The sequence below is a fragment of the Aquarana catesbeiana genome, linkage group LG02 (assembly GCF_042186555.1).
Source record: "Aquarana catesbeiana isolate 2022-GZ linkage group LG02, ASM4218655v1, whole genome shotgun sequence".
In the NCBI taxonomy this organism is placed as follows: domain Eukaryota; kingdom Metazoa; phylum Chordata; class Amphibia; order Anura; family Ranidae; genus Aquarana; species Aquarana catesbeiana.
The window spans coordinates 668,907,018-668,930,510 of NC_133325.1; the positions used below are offsets into that span (position 1 = coordinate 668,907,018).

General features: G+C 40.6%; 1 protein-coding gene across 5 annotated transcripts in view; it reads right to left on the reverse strand.

Moving 5' to 3' along the window:
- CUX1 (cut like homeobox 1) overlaps nt 1-23,493 on the reverse strand; it is a 536,633-nt gene that overhangs the window by 124,646 nt on the left and 388,494 nt on the right. For 4 of the 5 annotated variants that reach the window (XM_073616662.1, XM_073616663.1, XM_073616660.1 and 1 more), the window contains 2 exons: nt 22,708-22,873; nt 22,317-22,373 (listed from right to left, as the gene is read on the reverse strand). The exons of the other annotated variant lie outside the window; for it this stretch is intronic. In XM_073616662.1, coding sequence (XP_073472763.1) covers nt 22,317-22,373; nt 22,708-22,873 — 223 coding nt within the window. The remainder of the gene's footprint in view (nt 1-22,316; nt 22,374-22,707; nt 22,874-23,493) is intronic. 5 annotated transcript variants of the gene reach the window in all.

The window sequence follows — 23,493 nt, forward strand, 5'->3', positions numbered from 1 at the left end:
ACACTCCGATACACCCAGATACATTACACCCCGATACATTACACCCCGATACACCCAGATACATTACACCCCGATACATTACACCCCGATACACACAGATACATTTCTATATTGCAAGCCTCAGATGACAGAAAGAATTTAATGGATTACTAACCCCAGAAAAGGCAGATGGAAGGCTCCAACAACAGCTGCACATGCAAAGCAGCTCAGATGAGGCTGGGGCCCCATGCTGTGGGTGTTCTTGGGGCCCCTATCTAGAAGGGAGCTCTGGGCCTCTCACACATGTCCAGGCAGAACACACAGAGCCGGCAGTCGGAGCCGTAGAGGAGGAGGAGAAGAGGGGAGGGGAGATAAAACATTAGTGATCTGGTCGGGCTGAGCACTAGCAGACGCTGTCCAGGCAGCAGGTTAAAGGTAAACGCAAGCTGCGGGAGAGCTTTGCATTCCTTGCCTCTGGCCGCGCTGCCTCCCCTCAGCTCAGGGGCTGCAAACACCATCACTCCCTGACACTCCATGTTGTGTATGTGACTCCCGACCCTGGGACAAGCAGGGCGGCGCCCCCGACTGATTGTGCACACTTGCCTATAGGTAGCACCAGCCCTGCTGGGGGGGGCCCTTGACCCCCCTTGCCCCTACCTGCGAACGCCCATGGGTATGCAGGCCGTATTCCTCCTCTAGCCCCTACAGACATTTCCTTTTGTTTAACCACATACTGCTGCTTCTAGCAATTGTATGAACTTTCAAAACAATAAAAATCTGCGGCTCCTGGACGCACTGGCTGTGTTTTTTTCTTCTGCCTCTAAACTCCTTTAGAGGCAGGAAAAAAAGATGCTACATGCCCCTAGGAACAGCAGATAAAGCACCTAAGATCTTCCATAAATGGTATCTTACCCTAATCAGAGTTAGCACGCATATATCCATCTACCTTGCCTGCCTGCTGGAGAAACTGTGGACACAATGGAACTCTGGTTTCATATATGGTAGAACTTTCCAAGTCTTACCAAAATTCTGGTCGGACATTCCCCTTTTTTCTTGCCTCTGTAACTAATGTCTGATGTACTCCTTCTTCTCAGACAGTCCTACTAGGCATGGAATCCTCCTTCTGGCTTACCAACTTCTGCACAATTGTGACTCACATTTTTTAGCTGTGTGGCTGGCTATTGCCATAAAGGGGGAATGCCACTTTGGATAGATGGACTTGTGTCTTTTTTTACCCTCACTAACTGTGCAACTTTGGTTGCCAAAGCACAATTCCAAATGCCTAAATTCTTAATCAGCTGGAATTAATGGCTTACTAATCCCAGAACCCTAGTCTTGCTGAGGTGACCTCTTTATCCTAAGCCATCTACTTTTGTGTTGCTCCTTGAGCTGAAGGAGGCCATATCCCTATCAGTTGGACTGTCAAAGGATAGTTGTTTTGTTCTTAATTGTCATTGTCACAGTGTGTGGACTACCTTCTCACTGACACTCTCTAATATCCTGCTTATCACATGTTGCTGTACTGCTGCTTGCTGTATAACATTATCCTTTAAAGCAGGGCTGGACTGGGACAGAAATTTGGCCCTGGACTTCATCATGACCAACCCACTTTAATTTTGAGTTTCCCCAACATCGTCCCCCTTACATCAGAGTCCCCATCAGAAGCCCCCTTCACATCAGAGAGTCTCCATCAGAAGCCCCTTCACATCAGAGTCCCCATCAGAAGTCCCCTTCACATTAGAGACCCCATCAGAAGTCCCCTTCACATCAGAGAGTCCCCATCAGAACCCCCCTTCACATCAGAGAGTCCCCATCAGAACCCCCCTTCACATCACAGAGTCCCCATCAGAAGCCCCCTTCACATCAGAGAGTCCCCATCAGAAGCCCCCTTCAGAGTGTCCTCCCTCTCCTCCCCCTCGCACATGTACTCACAGTTTTGAAGACAGCTTCTTGTTCCTCTCTCCAGTCATGTGATAACAAGAGATAAGGGGAGAGAGGAAGGAAAGTCTGCCGGATGTCTATCTCCTCCTGCAGGCTGGAGGGAGCAGAAAGCCTAATGCTCTCTCCAGCAAGTGACAGAAGCTGCCCCCCATGACAGGAGTGAAATCGCGATCCCTCACTGTCAGAGAGGAGCTGCTCCAGGACTGTACATGACCGGCCCACTGAGCCATCGGCGCACCGGGAAACTCCCGGTAGTACCAATGGCCAGTACATGCCTGCTTTAAAGTATGTATTGACAGAAAAAACAAATAAAAGTCTATGGGTAAAAAAAAAAAAAAAAAAAAAAAATTCAGTATGCATGAGGCCTAAGGATCACAAATACCTTTAGTTGTATTTTTTATTTACTGGGTGCTTAATGACAGTAATATGAAAATCTCTAACTTAGCAGTCTGTGGAATCAATTAATGAGATATCTATCAATCGATCTATTATCTGTCTATTGGATCATTCAATCTTTCTATGAGATCTATAAGAGCGCTCTCTGAGTTCCTTAACTCAATCTATCTTCCAATCTATCTACTGTATGTCTATTTATCTATCTATGGGATCAATCTATGGGGTAGATTTATCTATGTGGTAGATTTATCTATGGGATTGATCTATCTATTGGATTGATCTATCTATGGGATTGACTGATCAAAATATCTATGAGAACAACAAATCTATGAGGTTTATCAATCTATCTACAAGATCTCTCTCTCAATCAGTCTATCTATCCATCTAATTAGCAAAAGGTTAGGCTAGTGAACATCCTTGTTGAGATAATGACCCAGGTATTAACAGAGGTATGTAGAATCACAGGCAAAAAGAAGGATCACTCCACAGGACTCAACAGCAGGAGGAATATTCAATAAAGTGTTTATTGTGGTTGGGTTATTGGGCAGGGCGCAACCCATCTATCTATCAGTAAAGTCTTTTGACTAAGCAAATATTATATAAAGAAGATAAAAATAAATGCCCCCAAAATTTTCATGGTTATATTGGAGAAAGGAAAGATATTTTTGAAGACAAATCTTCCGTTTATCAGATCTCCCATTTAAATTTCCAGACACGGCCCTCAATTCTCAGTAATAATAACCTAAATTCCATTTAGTGTTTATTTGAGCAGTCAGGATAAAGTCATTTCTTATTATCTCCCCGCTGTGTAAAAAACAGCTGGAAGGTAGGAAGTCAGCAAGCATTTTCACCAAAAAGTAATTATTGTAAGTGACATTTTTACTGCTGGCGTGCCATAAGGCGTACTGTGCATTCAGAAGGACAAGTTGCTGAAATGAAATGGCAGGGTGCTCTGTGACATTTTGACAAGAACCCAAACATTATTTATCTGATGACTGGTCTGATACTCTTCTTTACAATACGACCAGAGTAAGGACATGCTAAAATCAGTCTAATTCTCTCTGGCACAGAGGAGGTATGCGGTGCGGCATTTTACAAGAGTGGCAGTTTATGCAGCATTGAGTGGCAAAAGATTCAGAGATGGATAAAGCAGTGTGAAGAAGGGCATGTGCCCTCTTTGTACAGCCACTCAAGCTTTAGATTTATTATGAAAAAAAAAAAAAATTTACAAAAAAATTAAATGTAGCACAATTTTGCATTTTTTTTTGTACTGGATGAAACCAATGTTACATTGTTCTCAACCAGTACATTCCTTACTTGGCTCTCACTAAACCGGATATTATAACCTCAAAATATTGGAAGTGACGTCACAGCGCAAACCCACTGGAGAGCGTTGCAAGTGGCTTGTGTGCTAACGTATGACATGGCAAGCAATACAAACTGCATGCTTGGGCTTTGTCTCTCTCCATATATATACTGTATAGATCAGAGAGACCGATTTTCTTTTAATGTATTATAGTATATATGAACCTATTTCAGTTTTTTTTTTAATTACATTAGCCAATGCCTGGTAAAACAAAACCCAGGAAATATTTTATTGCGAAAACAAACAAAACGTCACATTTATTAATGGAATACAAATACCATCTTTGCTAAGAAAAAAATTCAGCATTATTATCTTTTTCCTATTAATAAGGCTAGGGAAAAAAAAGCGTAGTACGATTTATCCTTTTCACTAAAAGGTGTTGGTAACTTGGCCTCCAATATTCAGAGGTTAAACTGTGATTTTTTAAAAAATATTTCCTATTTCCATTTTCTGTTACTTTCTTATCAGTGGAATGATGAAAGGTGTAAACTCTAACCTCAAGAGACTAGTATGTGAAAAATAATGCTTATATATAATAATAAATGCATAACATGCAAGACCATCTTTAATACTGAATTTCCAACGTCTAAAGGTTTTGGTGATCGATGGCTCCTAAAATTCAAGAATGTATTATCTACATGAACAAAAGAAGCATTGTTATAAGGACATGGTGCGTGGTTCCAAGGTTCTATACTAAGTGAAGGTTAATGGGTCAGAAATGGATTTTCCCAGGGCACCTAATCAAACACACAAAGCTTTGTGCAAGAACACAAATGGACATGCATACATGAATATTTTGCTCTTTTTTTCTTGCAATCTACGTTAAAGCGCACAGCTGGGGCTGGCATAAACAGAATATCTAGTCCACGGATTTCTGGAATTGCATTAGACTTTTTAAGACTCAACGCTCTTGTATCAGAAGCTAAGAAATGGATTCTATCGTCCCACACACATTTTTAAAATGGATGATTCAGAACTAAGAACTGACGGATAGTGCAAATAACAAAATGAAATACTGATAACATTTTTTGTTGCCATTTAGAAAAGCTGGCAAATATGAACCCTTTCCTCAATTTATCACGAGTGCACAAAACAAATGGAATTTTCAATATACTATCATCCAGTTTGAACTGCGGCATCACCATCTTACAGTGTTCCATAAATCAAGCAGTAAGAACAAACAGGACGTGGCATGAGATTTGCATTTCAGTATGCCACCACAGCCCTGTGGACTGGACCAACATTCAACCTATCAGCTCACTAGTACCTAGTGAAATCATTTTGACTGCGGGCATAAGAAATAAACCGTCTTAAAAAAATAAAAACATTATGCTAAAAGCAAGAGTCCATTACATATTATGGATAATAATAATCACAACTTTGTACAATACCAACTGATACCGAAAATGTGATATATGTATTAGTTTGCTATGAGGCCTTTTGTTGTGTGTTTATTGTCATTAAAGGAAAAATGCAGCCACAAACTAATATTCAGTAGCTAACTGAACAGGAAGTTAGCTGTGTTATGGGAAATACCACACCTCCACTATATCACCATCAGCTTATAATAATTTATTTCTGATATGCACTGTACACACGGTCGGACATTGATCGGACATTCCGACAACAAAATCCTAGGATTTTTTCTGACGGATGTTGGCTCAAACTTGTCTTGCATACACACGGTCGCACAAAGTTGTCGGAAAATCCGATCGTCCTGAACGTGGTGACGTAAAACATGTACGTCGGGACTATAAACGGGGCAGTAGCCAATAGCTTTCGTCTCTTAATTCATTCTGAGCATGCGTGGCACTTTGTGCGTCGGATTTGTGTACATACGATCGGAATTTCCGACAACGGATTTTGTTGTCGGAAAATTTTATAGCAAGCTCTCAAACTTTGTGTGTGGGAAATTCCTATGGAAAATGTGTGATGGAGCCTACACACGGTCGGAATTTCCGACAACAAGGTCCTATCACACATTTTCCATCGGAAAATCCTATCGTGTGTACAGGGCATAAGTCTTACTTTTTAAATACTCCTCTATAAACTCTGATAAAACTCTTTTCACACAAGCATATTTAAATTTTAGATATAAGATGGATGTCAGCATTCCTGAACAAACAGTGTGCCAGTGACACTGTCATAAATTCCAAATGGTCACCTAAAACTTCCCCTTCAGGTGTATAAAAATGCATTAAAATGGTTTGATGGCAGGGGACTTTCAATGTAGATCAAAACCATAAAGTGGTTCTAAAGGTTGAAGGTTTTTTTACCTTCATGCATTCTATGCAGTAAGGTAAAGAAAAACCTTCTGCATGCATTTCCCCCCCAATACATACCTAAGCCTGATCTCGATCCAGGGATGTGCACAAGAGCAGAGGCTCTCTCTTTCCTTGTTGGCTCAGATACAGCAGCGAGAGCCATTGGCTCCCACTGCTGTCAATCACAGCTAATGACGACGTAGTGGCGGTGGGGCCGAACCCCACTGTATGTGTCTTAGGGACACACAGAGCGAAGCTCGGGAGCGAGCACGCACGTGCGTCCCCATAGCAAGCGGCTTGGTATGGGGGCACTCGGCAGAGGATTCGAGAAGAGGAGGATCAGGGCTGCTCTGTGCAAAACCATTGCACAGAGCAGGTAGGTAAAAACATGTTTGTTTATTGTAACAAAACAAAACAAACAAAAAAAAAAGACTATGCAATCACTATAAGGGCCAATTCACACCACAAAAATGCACTCCAGATATGTTCCAGATGAGTTTTTGCTTACAGTTCCCACCACATGCAGTTCCGATGCATTTTTGATACATTTTGCTGTGTTCCGGTACAGTTTTGTGCAAAAAAAAATGCAGCATGTTCTACTTTTTTTCTGCACCGGAAACTGACTGGAACTGACTGCGCCAGTGCAAACTAGGACCATTGGAATACATAGAAAATACTGTGCATGCATTTTTCATGCAGGAAAAAAAATGCACTGGACTGCATCTGGTGTGAACTAGCACTAACTGTTAAAGTACTGTACACTCATCACAACTTTTAACTGAATACGGTTTTATCTTTGTCTTCCTTTTTTGGTATCTCAGGATTTTCTCCAGCCTTTGATGAGGCAAAATATTTAAAAAGTTTGAAGACAACTTTTGAAATTATATTATTATGTTAAAGTTTATTTGAGATTAGCTTTTTTATTTTTAATATTATTTATATTTTTATAGTGCTCTCTTCATCCTGGGCGCTCAATGAGCTTAACCACTTCAGCCCCGGAAGGATTTACCCCCTTAATGACCGGGACAGTTTTTGAGATACAGCACTGCGTCACTTTAACTGACAATTGCGCAGTCGTGCAATGCTGTAGCCAAGCAAAATTTATGTCCTTTTTTCCCACAAATATAGCTTTCTTTTGGTGGTAATTGTTCACCTCTGCGGTTTTTATTTTTTGCGCTATAAACCAAAAAAAGAGCAACAATTTTGAAAAAAAAAAAAACAAACTTTTTTTTTTTTTTTTACTTTTTTGCTATAATAAATATCCAAAAAAAAAAAAAGTAATAAAAACTAAAATTTATTTTTCTTGTTAAAAAAACAAAAAACAAATTTCTTCATCAGTTTAGGCCAATATGTATTCTACTACATATTTTTGGTAAAAAGAAAGAAAGAAAATCGCAATAAGCGTATATTGATTGGTAAAAAAGTTATAGCGTATACAAAATAGGGGATAGATTTATGGCATTTTTATTTATTTTTGTTTTTTTTACTAGTAATGGCGGTGATCTGCGATTTTTAGCAGGACTGCGACATGGCGGCGGACAGATCCGACACTTTTGACACTTTTTTGGGACCAGTGACATTTATACTGCTATAAAAATGCACTGATTACTGTATAAATGACACTGCCAGGGAAGGGGTTAACACTAAGTGGCGATCAAGGGGTTAATTGTGTCCTAGGGAGGTGTTTCTAACTGTAGGGGAGGGGACTGACAGGGAGTACAGAAAGATCACTGTTCTTGATCACTAGGAACAGACAATCACACTGCACTCCCCTGTCAGAACTTGGATCTGTTTGTTTACATTGACAGATCCCCGTTCTGCCTGTCTGTGGAGCGATTGCAGGTGGCGGTGGACATCGTGGCTGCTGTCAATTAGCATAGGCTCTGGCGCCATGCGCGCGTGCCCGCTATATCTCTCAAACGAACCGCCGTACCGGTATGGCAATTCACGCAATAGAGATATATCAGCGGCAGCTGGTCGGCAAGTGGTTAAAGTGATACTAAAGTCTCCTTTTTTTTTTAGTTAAAAATAACAAACATATCATACTTAACTCCTCTTCTCGGGTCCCTTTTCGGTTCTCCTGGCCCCTCCCTCCTGTTGAGTGCCCCCACAGCGAGCAGCTTGCTATGAGGGCACCCGAGCCAAGCCACGGCTCCTGATGTCCATTCAAAACACAGAGCCGTGGCCCGCCCCCTTTCTCTCTTCATTGGCTGACTGACTTTGACTGACAGCAGCAGGAGCCAAAGAGTCCCAGACAGCTGAGACACTCCTACAACATCGCTGGATTTAGATGGACCTCAGGTAAGTATTAGGGGGGCTGCTGATTTTTTAAGATTTTTTATCTTAACTGCTAGCCGACCAGCTACCGCAGTTATACTTGCTCCCCCCCCCGGACTACACTGTTCCATCCGGCTGCTCTGTCTGCTGACATGCACAGGCCGTACACAGTGGCAGGGCATGAACAAAACTACTTCAAACACTCTTCTCCCCACCCACTTGACTTTGGGTGTCAGAAACTCTGGGATATGTGAATTGTGAAGTGAATCAATGGATATATAGTGGCAGCATCAGACACGGGGGTATGTGTGAATTTTCTGACTGTATATGAGAGAAGCACAAGACCTAAAAAGATGGCGGTGCCAATTCAAGGTAAGCTGAGTAAAGGTTTATAACCCACTTTAATGGTAGCATCAAAACAAATGCAACTCTGTAAGTAGAATGTCACTATTCCATATATATTAACACAAAATTAAATAATAGAGGGTTGACCTTAGACATGATTAACATTTCAGTCCCTAGATTGCAGTGGTTTAGTGGCCAGATTGTTTTCTGAAATCCATTGCTTAAAATTCAAGAAACACAAAGAAATCCCTTGGTGAGTTTTATAGTTGGTGATCAGGTGTTTAATCAATATATGTATTATATACACAGTACCATCTTCCAGAGCAACCTCTGCACTTTTTATCTTTATTTACAAGCAAGCTGCAGAAGATGATGAATGTGGTGACAAGCATCTGTATTATATGTCATTTGTCATTCTCTAGTCACCTTCGTTGTGCTGTCCAGCTCCTGGTAGCAAAAGCTAATGATTAAAACGCCTCCATGCAGAATACACTGTCTATTCAATTTAGGTTCAAACATAACTTTTTTGCTGACAGTAATACAAGACTCAGACAAGGTAGCTCAGAAGGCCATTAGCCGGACATTACACAAATTTACTGCAGTTTTCAAGAAAACTGAAGCCTATAAATAACATAATCTATATGTATATTTTCTTATCTACAGTTATTACTTCTTACATATATAACGTATTACATATATAACATATTACATTCTTACATATATAACGTATTACTTGTCCACCTTCAGTGGAAATAATATGATCTTAGCTGGAAGCTGGTATGCTTTTTAATGCAACCCCAAATCCGAAAAAGTTGGGAACTGCGGTACAGAAAAATGGCAGCAGGGGATATGGACTGTCAAGTCAAAAGTTGAAATATTTGGCTGTAGCAAAAGTTAGTTTGTTCAGGAAGGGCTGGAGCGCAGTACAATAATGAGTGTCTGCAGGCAGCAGTTAAGCATGGTGGAGGTTCCTTGCAATTTTGGGGCTGCATTTCTGCAAATGCAACAAAAGAGCATGAACAACTGTCCCCTTTAAATTCTATGTAACTGTTGACACACTGTGGGTGTGCTTCATGCTACATCTATGGTGCTCCGTTTCAAAAATGCACCAAAAACGCACCCTCCTATTGAAATCAATAGGAATGCATCGAAAATGAATTCCGGTGCATTTTTAGAGTGCCTTTTGAGTCAATGTTTTCTCAAGTGACCGGTGATGAAAACGCAAGCATATGGGTTGCATTAAATCTTAACGCAATGAATTAAAATTAAAATGGAGTTAAAATGCATACCACATACACATATTTTGGAAAACACAAATGTCCCTATGCTTCATAAAGGTGGGCCCCGGAAATAATCAATGCTGTGGGCCCACTTTTATCCTACAGCAACACTGAGACAAACTGTTTACACAAATGCTAAAAGCAGAAATCTGAAATTTGTAGGTATAAGACCTCAAAGGTCTCCATCTAATCTGTACATCAAAATTTACAACTATAAACTGATTGGCTGCTGTAGGCAGGAGCTTTATTTTCCTGGAGTTTTAATGCATCACCTCTGCTCTATACTAAAATAATGGACAGTTTATAACAATCATTAAGTTGCCTGTGATGGCGTCTCTGTTGTTATAGTGGCATTGACTGGGATTTTCAGTGTCTGCTTGCAAATGTTTAAACAGAACCAGCTAAAGCGCAGGCTTATGTAAAAATCTGAATATTCAGACATTTAGTTAGCTGAAGCAGTCACTATGTATCATAAATAACTGTCATTTTTTTTTTCTCTTATAGAAATAACCGTTTTCGTTTTTTTTTTATCCTTTGTAGCACATCAGCACTGTTGACCTCCCGCAGCCACTTCCTGGCTACACACATGCAGGGCAGGTTTCCTGAGGGCGACGACAGTGGACCATGTCTGTTCAATGTTTGTTGTCATGGCGGATTTCTGTCTTTATGACAAAGTGACAGTTCACAGGAATAGAATGCCTTTACTCTATATCAGGAAGTGCACGATCAAAACGATCTTTACGGCAGGATCATCATACATCAATATAATGAAAACTGCAGATTTGAATTTTGAAGATATCTTTTGGGAACCTGTGGGCCATATCTGTGCAATATGCATTGGCACAACAGATTGCAGTCTTTATTGGGAGAGCATATGACAAAGTCACAGTGCAGGAAAACAACTGGGAGACACCGTATATCAGAAAATGTCTAAAACAAAGACGTTTTTGGCAGGATCATTTTATGGCATAATTATGCAGGAGAAAATATGAGGGCTGAAGTTTTGGAAACGTCTATAAAAAAAGAAATGTTAAAGCTAAAGTTAAAGACCTGACGATAGCCATTCATATATATGTCAGGAACACACTCATCTTAAACACTTTCTGGTAGATTTAGGCAGTCTAGGAGATTAAACTTTGATTTTGTGTGGTCTGCTTTAAAAACCTAAATAGATATGTTTTCTGGTATTTCTTAGTGTTTTCTGTGTTTCTTTTCTGTGTATACACAGAAGCAAAGGTTTAGTAGGGTAAACCAGTCAACCAGTTACATGACCCAAATGACATCTGTAAGGCATGAGGCAGATAGAGCTGAAAAGAGTAGTCTAGTTCAATAGACTGAATGGCTTTCACTGCTCCTTGGAGGCATTCTGTCCACTTGAAGCCTTTGCCCGACAGTGTCACAGAACATACCTAATGATCACAATGCCTTTATTAGAGCAGGCCAGCAATGACAAATTATGGCTGGCTCTTTCCTGTGTTTTGACTTCACCTTTTTAAGGAGAGCAATTGTGCATAATGAATAAAACAAATCTCCGCTGAGTGCGAGGTGAAACACTGAGACTAAATGCCACTTATGCTCAATGCGGCAATAATATAGTGATTATTAAGGAACATTATTTTATACAGACCTACAATATCCATACTGCTTCTTTCAATTTCAGATAAAATTGTTGAGAAAGAGTGCTTAATGTAGGACAGTCAGTAAAAGTAATTTATCATGTTCTCGCCTCACTGCTCACGTTATCAGCGAACTCATTTTCTGCATTCATCATGCAATCAGCCTATTATTTGCATATTAATCAGGCAGTGGACCATGAAAGGACTGCATCCCAGCCAAATGCTGCACTATCTCAGGAGAAACACTCAGTAATTATCATACATCAGTGTTATGATGTGGTAATTGATTAGAACATCTTTTTGTTGCCCCCAGGGAGTCCCACTTTGAATGCTGCTTAAGGCGTTTGCCATAGATTATATTTTATTATTATATTTTTTTTTTACCCCGTTTTAGAGATCTTCAACCAACTTGAAGAGTTTTGTAAACTAGGTTTCACGAAATGATATTATTCATCTCATGTTTTAAATAATAATTTGTCTCTACATTCATCTCCAGCTGGGTTCTGAGTATTAGATCTGAATATCAGCCACTTCTATGTGATTACTTGGATTTGTCAAGTATTAGGCTTTATCACAGTGCCTAGGAAAACACAGCAGTGTTTGTATCAGTTATGAAACCAATAACAGTATGCATTATATTTGTATACAGGAACATAGCTTCCTTTTTCCAGGTTTGATGTATAATTGCATAATGTAAAAACATCATTGCGCATTTCCAGTCTTGTCATATAACCTTCTCACAGCAGGAGCTTTATGTACAAGTTGATGTATAAAAAGTGCTAGAAAGAAATTCTTGCCTCCCACAGCAACCAATTGGAGTCATTATTTCATTTTCAAACTTAAAGCAGAACTAAACCTTCCTATCCATTATAGCCAAAGAAGCTGCCATCTTAGAGTCCTTTGCTGTAAAGGATAGGAGGCTTCAGTTCTGTTTTAAGGTCCCTTTCGCATTGGGTGGACAAGATCTGCCAGCTCAGTGGGGGATCTGTCCGCTGATCCCCGCTAAGCTGGCAGATGACAGGTTTCGTGTCTGCTCTGCTTATGCAGAGTGGACACGGACACAACCCGCTGTTCAGATAGAAACGGACCTCATTGTCTGTTTGCATCCAACTGTCAACTGATCCGATCAATGGATGGGGAATGGATCCCCCTTTGTCTGTTTTTGGCAGACTGGATCGGATACACATGTCCGTTTACATCCACATCCCCTTAGAGAACAATTGGTGATCAGATTAGGTCCGCCAGAAAAACGCACAGGCAGACCCAATCGGTCTGCTCATGTAATAGGGGCCTAAGGGATACAAGAGTTAATTATTCTATTATATTTGAGCCATCCAACAGCAGTCCAGTGGAGGGGTGGGCAACGAGAACAAGAGACTAACATGCTCACATAACAACAGAACTGGGGGCAGCCTGCAGCTTAACGAGCTGCTTGAAAGATCTTACACCTGAAGCAGGCATCAGGTGGTGCCTGAATATTTACCTGTAAAAACTTAGAGAACGCGTGAACAGAAGACTATGCAGCAGCCTTCCAAAACCGGGAAACAGTTAAATGATGGGGAAAGGCCAAGATGCAATCACAGATCTAGTAGAGTACATCTTGACAGGAAAGAGTGGAACCATGTCCTTAAAGTGGTTTACACCACTTGTACCTACAGATAAGCCTATAATAAGGCTTACCTGTAGGTACTGTAAATATCCCCTAAACATGCACAGTTTAGGAGATATTCATTATATGCGCTGCTGCCGACATCATCCGCACATGCACACTGAAGAAACGGACCACTGGTGCAGTTTCTTCAGTACCCGTGCCATGACTGGCGGCACCCGCTAGCATGCGCGGGAGTGACGTCATCGTGGCTCAGGCCAATCACATTGTCAGAGCCTGCAAACCCGGAAGTAACTCCGGTGAAAGATGTCGGGTATGGGAGCGATGTGCGGGTGGCACTGCAATGCATCGTTCTAAGGTAAGTATTTCATAATGAGCTAGTATGCTATGCATACTAGCTCATAATGCCTTTGTCTTGCAGTTTTTTTTTTTCCCAGGGGTTTACAACCTCTTGTACAATGATCTGTCTGAGCCACCGTAAAAAAATGGTGGAGTGAGAAGCTGGTTCCACTTTACGAGACCATCATGAATGACAATAACAGAGTCAGTCTTTCTAATGGAAGCAGTGGCTGGAAGTAAGCCTACACTGCATAAACTACGCCCAGGCAATTAACAGAAGCTTCCTTTTGATGCACTGGAGCCAGATTGAGAGAGAGAAAAAAAACCCGTAATGGTTGAGATAAAAGGCCGAAACCACCTAAAGAAAAATGGAGGCTCTAGGCTTCAACACTACCTTATCCGTGTGCAAGACCAGATATGGGCCTTTACAGGGCAGGGCTGCCAGTTCAGACACACACCTTGCATAGATGATGGCAACAAGAGAAGCAACTTTGTGAGTGTGATCTTAAAGGACAACCATCTATAATGGGCCAAAAAGCTGTCTTTGAAGAGCCAAGAGATCCAAATTTAAATTCCATGTAATCACAGGTGGCTGTATAGGAGGAGCTACATTAGAGACAACCTGTACAGGAGTCTTGACCAACGAATAGGAGGCTAGCGGTCTTTTATATAAGAATGCAAGGGCCAAGATTTACCCTTCAGTGGTGTTCAGGGCCACATGCTGACCCAAGACTGATTTCAGAAGCTTGAGATTCTTCTCATAAAATATTTCCTAGGGAGAAATCTTTGTTCGCACCAGGCGAAATAAGCCTTCCATGCTTGATGGTAGACCTTGTGGGTGATAGACTTCCTAGGTTTAAAGCGCATGGGAATAACAGAAAGAAAGACCCCTGTCTGTCTCTCCAGACCTGTGCTTCAACAGTAATGCCATTAAAGCCAGTAACCATGAAGCAGGATGGTAAACTGGTCGTTGGAGTAAGAAATCTTGACAATCTGAAAGAGCCAACAAAATGTCTTTCAGAAGTCTCATCAGGTCAGAGTACCACATTTGCCTGGGGATAAATTCAGAGCTATAAAGATCACTTGAATACCCTCCATCTCGATCCTACAAAGTAGACAAGAAAGGAGGTTGGGGGAGGAAGGAATAGATTATGTTGCACTGATTCCGAAGGAGTCACCAGAGCATTCACTGCTTATGCCAGATGATCTCTGAATCTGGAGAGAAACCAGTTTAGTTTGTTGCTGAACCTAGTGGTCCACATCCAATAACCCCCAACCAGAGACAGAATCTTATACACCATCCCACGCAGGCAGCCACACTGGGTTGAACAAAAAAAAACTAGTGAGTACTAGGCTTAAGGCTAGCAGAGGTACCAATACCTTAATGAACACTTGGGGTGTGGAAGACAAATGGTAGGGCTACAAACTGGTAGTGTTGCTCTTCCACAGCAAAATGTATGTAGCGTTTATGCGCTGAAAAGATAGGGACGTGCAAGTATGCATCCTTGACGTCCACAGAAGCTAGAAAATCTCCCTGATAGAGGGAAGATATGACAGATCAGGTAGATTCCATGTGGAATTTTTGGACTAGAATGAAGAGATTTAAAAAGTCTTCATATGCCAAATAGGTAGAATCTCCCCTTTTAGTTTTGTAACAGTGAAAATGCTGGAATAAAAACCTTTTTATCATCTGAGAAAATCTTGGATAAACCACATGTTTTCCTAATTTGTGATTTAGGCTTCTTTAAGCTGGGACAAACAGGTACTTTTCCCCTTAGTCTAGCAAAGGAAACAAATCAGAACAAAATCATCCAGCAAGGATTTGTAAGACACTTCATCATGCGGAGCCTCAGCAAGAGTGGGTCTAGAGGCCTCTACTGCTGTAAGACACAGATTCGGGAGGCTGTGTAGTGGCTCTGGACCTGGAAAGAGCTCTGTGGCTAGCTAACACGGTACACAGAGATCTGTATTAGGTCTGTCTGTCACATATCAGTCAGACCTTGCAATATTCAGTCTAGTCCAGGGGTTCAGGTACGGCCTCCAAAGCTATTGCTGAGGATGCCTTAAGCCAGGTAGCTGCAATAAAGAGCTCAGCTAAAATAATTTAGATGTTTTCATTTACGGAAACACATAATCATGAACAGGAGAAAATGACTAGAAAAATGGTAAACATGTCTCAATAGAGAATGCATAAAACCTGCTGAACATGTACAAAGCTTTTTTTTTTTTACCCTTATAACTGATTTGCTATACAATACTGTATATGCCACTCAAACTTTAAATTTCTGCATTCAAACTGGTTTAGGTGATGCGGCCTACAAGATGGTGGCTGTAATTTTTCACAACCTGGTCGCTCCAATAACTACATCCCTAAAACGGATGCCATGTTCAGTTTAAAGTAGAACTATAGGGAAAACGTTTTTTTTTTTTTAATTTTGGATAAAGCAAAGGAGGGTTATAACCCCCTGTCAGAGTTTTTTTCGCCATCTAAACTCGTCACCAAAACTATTGTCCCCACTGGAAGATTGCCCCTCTATTACTTTTCTGGGGACAACCCAAAATTTGGGATTTTCTTTACTTTCACTTTTATTGATAATGGTAAACAGGAGAAATATAGAGCAGTGTTGCTCAACTCCAGTCCTCAAGGTGCCCCAACAGGTCATGTTTTCAGGTTTTCCATTATTTTGCACAGGTGATTTGATAAGTTTTACTGCCTGTAATTATCACAGCCGTTTCATCTGAGGGAAATTCTGTAAACATGACCTGTTGGGGCTCCTTGAGGACTGGAGTTGAGAAACATTGATATAGAGGATGAATCTTCCTAACAGGGGTACAGACAGCAATAAAAACTGACAGGTGTTCTAATCCCTAAGGATATTAGGTTTCCTCTATGCATGAAGATGCTGCAACAGCAGTGCAGCGCCATTGGCTCCCGCTGCTGTCAAAGTCAGTCAGCCAATCAGGAGAGAAAGGGGGCAGGGCACAGGGAGCTGAGCTACTTGCTGTAGGGGCACTTAAAAAAAAGGGAGGAGCCACGAGCACCGAAGAGGAGGATCTGGACTGCTCTGTGCAAATCCACTGCACAGTGCAGGTAAGTATAACATGTTTGTTATTTTTAACTTAAGAAAAACAAGACTTTACAATCACTTTAATTTTACTTCCTGTCTAAAACTGTGCTTTTGTAGAAGCAAATCTGCCTGCCTAACCTTTTAAATTTGTTCTAAGAATAAAAGAATAAATGGATTCTATTGCATCGAAAGCTGAAGTTTAGATTTTTTTTCTGAGGATACAGCATCAAGCACAGTTATGTGTAATGGTGTGTATTGCATTACCTGCAGGCTTCTTGTAAAAATCTTCCTTTCAGTGCCTCCTTCATAGGTGTCGGAAATTGTCTTAAGTGGTTATCATCCAGCGTTGTGAGAGTTAACAGCCGCTACTACTAGTCTGAAGAGTTGCACCTCTCACCCAACCCCATCATTGAGCTGCCCCTCCTCTAGTCACAGAATGTGGCGCACTGCGTGAGTATAGTAATACAAGCATTTTGAATGCTGGAGGGGGCAGGCAAACAAGCACAACTCTTTAGACTAGTGGCGATGGCTGTTCTCACAGTGCCAGAAGATATCAAGCAATTGAAGCAAAGATTTCAATGAGAAACAGCAGCTTGCAGTAAAAGGGGTACACACTAAAACACATAAGTGTTTGGTACTACCCCCCCCCCCCACAAAAAAATTAAAACAAAATACTAAACTTCAACTTCAAACATCACTCCATCAAACTCGATCAAAAGTCAATGAATCCATATCAGGTTTTGGTTTTACATGGTCATGAAATTCATCCTACCCAGTGTGCAAAGTACAGTACAATGCAGGAATCAAGCTAAAATCCTGGTGCCTAAAGAACCAGGTAGAGCTTACATAATATACATGAAATCCCCTCATACAGTACAAGGATTTCATTTACATCATAATTTATAGAGCTGCAAAAAATTTGAAACCATAATTCATGGGCAATTCTGATAAGAAAGCCAGTACAGTGTACACATTTAAAACAAGATTATTTATGTATCAAAATAAGCCTACATATGTACATACAAAAGATTACCAAGTACATTGTACAGGTGTAAAAATGTAACCTTACATCGTTCCCAGCCATACAACTAACGAATAAAAACAGCCTCAGCATTCTCCTTCCAGGCCAGGCTCCAACGCGTTTCACCCTGCCCACCTCCATTACTAAGCCCCAGAGTCAGGGCGGACTCTCCCAGCCCGCCCCCTTACAGCGTAATCCACTGAACATGACCGTAATAGCCTGAGCAGGGTCCCTAAGCAGCATTCAAAGTTACAAGGCTAGCATGAATCAATCTTGGGAGTCCTGGCTGTCACTCAAATAGAATCTAGCCCAATCAAAAATATGCACAAGGTAAAAAATAAGTGCTGAAATTCAGGCATTTTGGAGTTCCTGTAAGTAACTGCCATTGGGCACAATTCTTTAACAAAGCTTTGACACAGAAATTAGGATCTTTATTTCAAACATGTCATTTTCAAATCTCATTGGACTCAAGTGAAAATAACTCAAGTAATAATTATAAAAAAATAATTTTTTCCTGTGTTTAGAGGTTCCTGCTTTAAGCACTTCAGCCCCCTGACCATTTGGCTGGCAAAAGACCAGAGCACTTTTTGCGATTCGTCACTGCGTCGCTTTAACTGACAATTGCGCAGTCGTGCGATGTGGCTCCCAAACAAAATTGACGTCCTTTTTTCCCCACAAATTTCCCCACACATTGGTAGTATTTGATCACCTCTGCGGTTTTTATTTTTTGCGATATAAACAAAAAAATAGCGACAATTTTGAAAAAAAACGCATTATTTTTTACTTTTTGTTATAATAAATATCCCCAAAAAATATATAAAAAAACATTTTTTTTCCTCAGTTTAGGCTGATAGGTATTCTACATATTTTTGGTAAAAAAAAAAAAAAAAATCGTAATAAGCGTTTATTGATTTATAGCGTCTACAAAATAGGGGATAGTTTTATGGCATTTTTTGTAATAATTTTTTTTTACTAGTAATGGCGGCGATCAGCGATTTTTATTGTGACTGCAACATTATGGCGGACAGATCGGACACTTTTGAGCCGGGCGGCAAGCGGTTAAAGCAAGTTTATGTGCATTTAGAATGTCTAATCAGATCCTGGACATACAAAATTCATTTTTTTTCTAAATGCAGCTGAACTGACTGCACCTAAATGCAGGTAAATGCAATGTGAATGGCACCATTAAAAAATCCTTACATGCATTCATATGTTTATAGAAATGTCCTCTAAAACCCATATGAATGCAGGTTTGACAGTGCCAGTGTGAATAAGGCCTTAGTTTTGTGAAGTGAACATTTAGTCTCTAAACCAGATTTCCGTTTCTTTTCTGGTCCTTTAGAACCCATACCTATGTTGTACACTGGGCCTCAACTGCTGTATCTAGCCTCTTCCTGAGCCCCTGTCATCGAACAGTTAAATGCCAGAGCCTTTGTAAGCAGCAAAGTCCTTTGCTGTACCAGGTCTGATTCCCTTTAAATATATATGTTAAGATTTTGGATTCACAGATTGTGTACTTTTAATTAGTATGCTCTGTCCAAGACTACATATTTTATTACAACTTTATCTATTAGCTGCCTGCTGTATTGACCACATCAGTCAATCACATCCTCCCTCTAAAGCTGAACTCCAATCAGCCATAAAAAAAAAACAAAAAAAAAAAAATTGTAGTGTGTGGTCCATCCTCAATAGAAAAGTTTCAATGCTATTTAGGCTAGGAGAGGTTTGAAGTAGAGGAATACTTAATGCCCCTTACACACCACACAGGCCGAATGTCGTGCGGCATCAATAGAAACCTAGTACACACTGCTAGCTTTTTTTCATGCAACCCAGCTGAACGAAAAAAAACAAACAGCTCAGGTTGGATTTTTTTCTACTGAACTGGCTGATGCCACCAGACATTCGGCCCATGCATACGGGGCTTTGCGTTATTCCTCATCCCTCCAGTCGCTGGTACTCTCCACTGCTTGTTCATTGTGGGAGGACCCCTCGATGTCCTCACATACAATGCTGGTCCTGCATTGTACGCAATGGCATCAAATAGTGAGCAGCCACACAATGATGCAGGGGAGCTGCTTTGTGGGACTGGTCATATGGCTGTGAAAAAGCCTGTGGGAGCGAGGAAGAAGTTAGGTATTCCTCTGCTTTAAAACACCTGAGTAATTTTTTTTTTATGGATGACTTGAGTTTAGATTTAAGATTCTAGTGTTGGAAAATAACAGACAGCTTTACTTTTGAACCATTTTTTATATCCAGGACCAGGGTTATACTGCATTATTTTACGTTATTTATTATATTATTTTACAAGATGTTACTCCAGAGTGTTCTGTATTGGTATTTTGTTTTAAAGCACGTAAATAGTCCAGAAATACCACTCTTTTCCTCAGTTTTAAAACTATCATTTAAGTAATGTTTATAAATTAGACAGTTTGATGTAAAATAAATGTATATAAAACTTTATTAGGCAACTAAAACTTTTAGAGAAAAATAGTAAAAGTTCAGTCAAGTTACTTTAATAACCTTTATAAGGTAATTCAATCTGCAAACTCCTTTGTCTTCCGTGGCCCCTCCTAAGAGACTCTGAAGATTAATTGCCGTGTGATATAATTAACAAAAAGGACTTTTGTTTGTGTTCCACATTATTTTAAGCAGATCTAAACATATTGCGGACATTTAAGTCACTTATGTAGAAGCCATTATTCAAGGTATGCATTGGTTGGGGGTGAAAAAAACAGTCCTTAATTAGCAGTTGTCTTTTGTTGTTGTACGAGTTTCTATTCCTATGGGTTTGTCTTCTGCTAAGCAGCGTGAGGTTAGACATGATGGATGATGGCTCAGAATATAGACGAACGAAGAAGAAAGACCGAGTCCCTCGGGAACACCCACAGCTGTAACTTCAAATGCAGTTTTCCACCTCCAGTATAATAATGAGAGGACACTAACCAAAATAAAGTACTCTCTGTGAGCACCTTCGCTGGTGCAACATGTACAGCAGCGGAGTACAGCAAGTATGAGTAAGGGGAACACAAGGCTGCTTGGATGTGCTAGAAAAAGTGAGCTTTCAGAACAATAGGTCACACAGAGATCAGATCTTATGATGTTTATAAATTGCAGTAGAGGAATATCTGTACAGATCACAGCTCTTTAGACTGAGTTACATAGAAGACTGATCACTGGTTTCTGTAGAAACAGTCACTGTGCCCATTCAGAGTCTTTTACTAGTTCACCCTCTAATCCACTTATATTCACCTTCTCTTTGTTCCTTTTTCACTCTGCTGCTCCAGAACAGACACTACAAATATGCAGTACTTCAGAGTATAGGGAAGCATGTGACCACCTCCCAGGTTGTACACCTGGGACTGAGCAGCCAATCCCTGGGCCCAAAACACGGTGATGTGACAGGGATGGTGACATCAACAACTCTGTGTAAGCTCCATCACCAATAATGAGCTGGGAAGGGGAATAGATTTGTGGGCTTGATAAGTCCCTTTGTCCATTGTTACTTCCAAGGGGGCCACTGCAGTTTATTTACCAAGGATTGGAGTGAAGTGCAGTAAAGTAAAGCAAACCTGTCTACCACTTTAAGCACCCAACTATGTGAAGGAATTTTTTTTGGGGGGGATCTGCATGACGGCCAGACAAAAAACATTTTAGATGGGGTTATGCAGTGGTAGTTTACTTATTTCTCTTATGTCAGATATAGTGTAAGTGCATTTATAAATGCTTGTGTATATGGGGGTAGAAAAAAATCCCATTCTTATCCTATGTGCTGATATTAACAGTACTATTGGCAGATATCAGGCTGGCGGTGCTGGAAGTGAGTGTGAAACAGGAACAGTGCCGTCTGCCAACTTACTTCGTTAGTAGTGGACAAAATATAGCTGGTGGTTGGCCCTGATGACTGCAAGTACCCTCAAAAGTGCTTACAGGACTTTGAAAAAAAGTGTCCCTACTAAGGATTTTTCCCTCCCTTTCTCTCAGGAACACTCAGTTCACAGAGCCAGGAAGTGAGGGGAAAGAAACACAAGACAAAAAAAAAAAAAACAGAGATTCTTATTCTTTCCCGCTCTACTAAAAACACCTACACAAAACTTCTGAATAGATTTCCACTGCACCCACTTCCAACCTATGTAAATGGCAAATTTTGCGTAAACTGCAAATTTTAAGACTTGTTTTTTGCATAGGCTTTTTTGCCGCGTTTTTCATGAGTTTTTTGATGCGTTTCGCATTTTTGTTTATTTTTTGCCCAATTTGTTGTTGGGCAGATTAAAAAACGCCTCAAAAACACGTAAAGAACACACATGCTTTTCTGCAGCATCTCCATTAAAGTCTATTGAACCAATGTTAAATGGACTGTAGTGCGTTTTTGCAAAAAACGCATAGGTGTGAACCAAGCCAATATTTTAGTGGAGACCTAGGTTCTAATGTTTTGACTATTCCACGCAATACATTAGAAAACGTAAATGAAAAATTTCGTCATTGCAGATCTTTCACCAAAACATCTTGACAAACACACACCGTGCAACTTCAAATTCAGTTTAAAAACCACGCTTGTTTTATCTTTGGGTGTTTGGAAAAAGGTATACTGCTGCCTCATCCACACCAAACACTCTGAATAATTATGTGCTGAATCTGCAAAAAACATTTTGTACTTTGAAAACAGAAAATGCTGGTTGATGAAGAAAATTTACATTTAAAATGCCACAGATGATTTTCCCAAGCACAGCCAAATATCAGAAGAGCACGTAGAGGCAGTCTACATATAACCTTACTCAGATCACGGTGGAAAAAAAAAAAAGATTCACTATAAAGTACCTGGACTTGGACATCCTTCGATAACAGGATCCTGCTGAGTTGCCGCAGATTGCAGGGCTATAAATGGAAACAAAAGGTAAGTCAGCAAAGGATATGGCAAATATCAGCTCTGCAAGAATCGTCATACATCAGCACTTTCTTTGCCACAGGGCACTAAAACCCATGGAATGCAGTGCCCGCCACGGGCGGAACAAATCTCACTTTCCACACAACTAAATGAGTACAAGAGCTTGGCAGTACAGTGCCTCCCTGTCATTACTGTCTGATAGAATTATCCAAGGTCATATTCTGACTATATCACTGCCTGCTGCCAAAATCACTTTAAACAGAGTAAAAGAGGAAAATTAGGTAGTGTACAGCAAAGCTCACACAAAGTTTTTATTTATAGTACCTTGTCCTTGTTGCTGTCCTTGTGACTGCAAGACGCTCTGCCCAAGCTCCCCGTTCAACCATAGCTGCATTCTAATGAATGGTTCCCGGCCTTTTTGGGTCAGCTTGCTCCAGGGTTTCGGCCTGGACAGCATGTCACTGACACTGCCCTGTGACAGGCCCAGCACCTGCAAATTCAACACACAGGTTTTGTCAGAAATATTGCTCTTACCTCCGTAGCTTTGGCCCTTGTTTAATCAAGTACAGGATTTTGTACCAGAGCAAGCAGATCAGTCTAGTATTATACTACCAGCTTTATAAAATGATATGTATGTATTAAATGCACAAAAAAGAAAAAAAATCACATGTACATTGCGGAAAATGTATTTACATCACTAAAATAAAAGCAAGCAAGTGAACATTGAAGCCAAATGATCTATTTCATTTAGGATACAGCGGGGAAGAGTTACAATTTCTGTGACTCCTTCGGGAAGATTGTGCTCTAGGTATTGTGAAGAAAAAGGGGGGAGGGCTGCTGTCACCAGGACATTCGAACCCTTCCTCGCTTTGCTAAAAATGTGTTGTTGTACCCATTGAAAAGATTTGTTCTCATTTACTGTCCTGTAAAGAAGTGAAGGAAATTCTCGCAAATAGGAATGCAGATGGATGTAAAAAACGGACAACCTAACCTCTTCCTGTTTGTCCAAAGCAAATCAGACCATGGGGGTGTCAAGCTTTTCTTCCCATGCAGCAGCTAAGCAATAAGCCCATAGTATTTTCTGAATTTGGGAAATGCTCACTCTTAAAG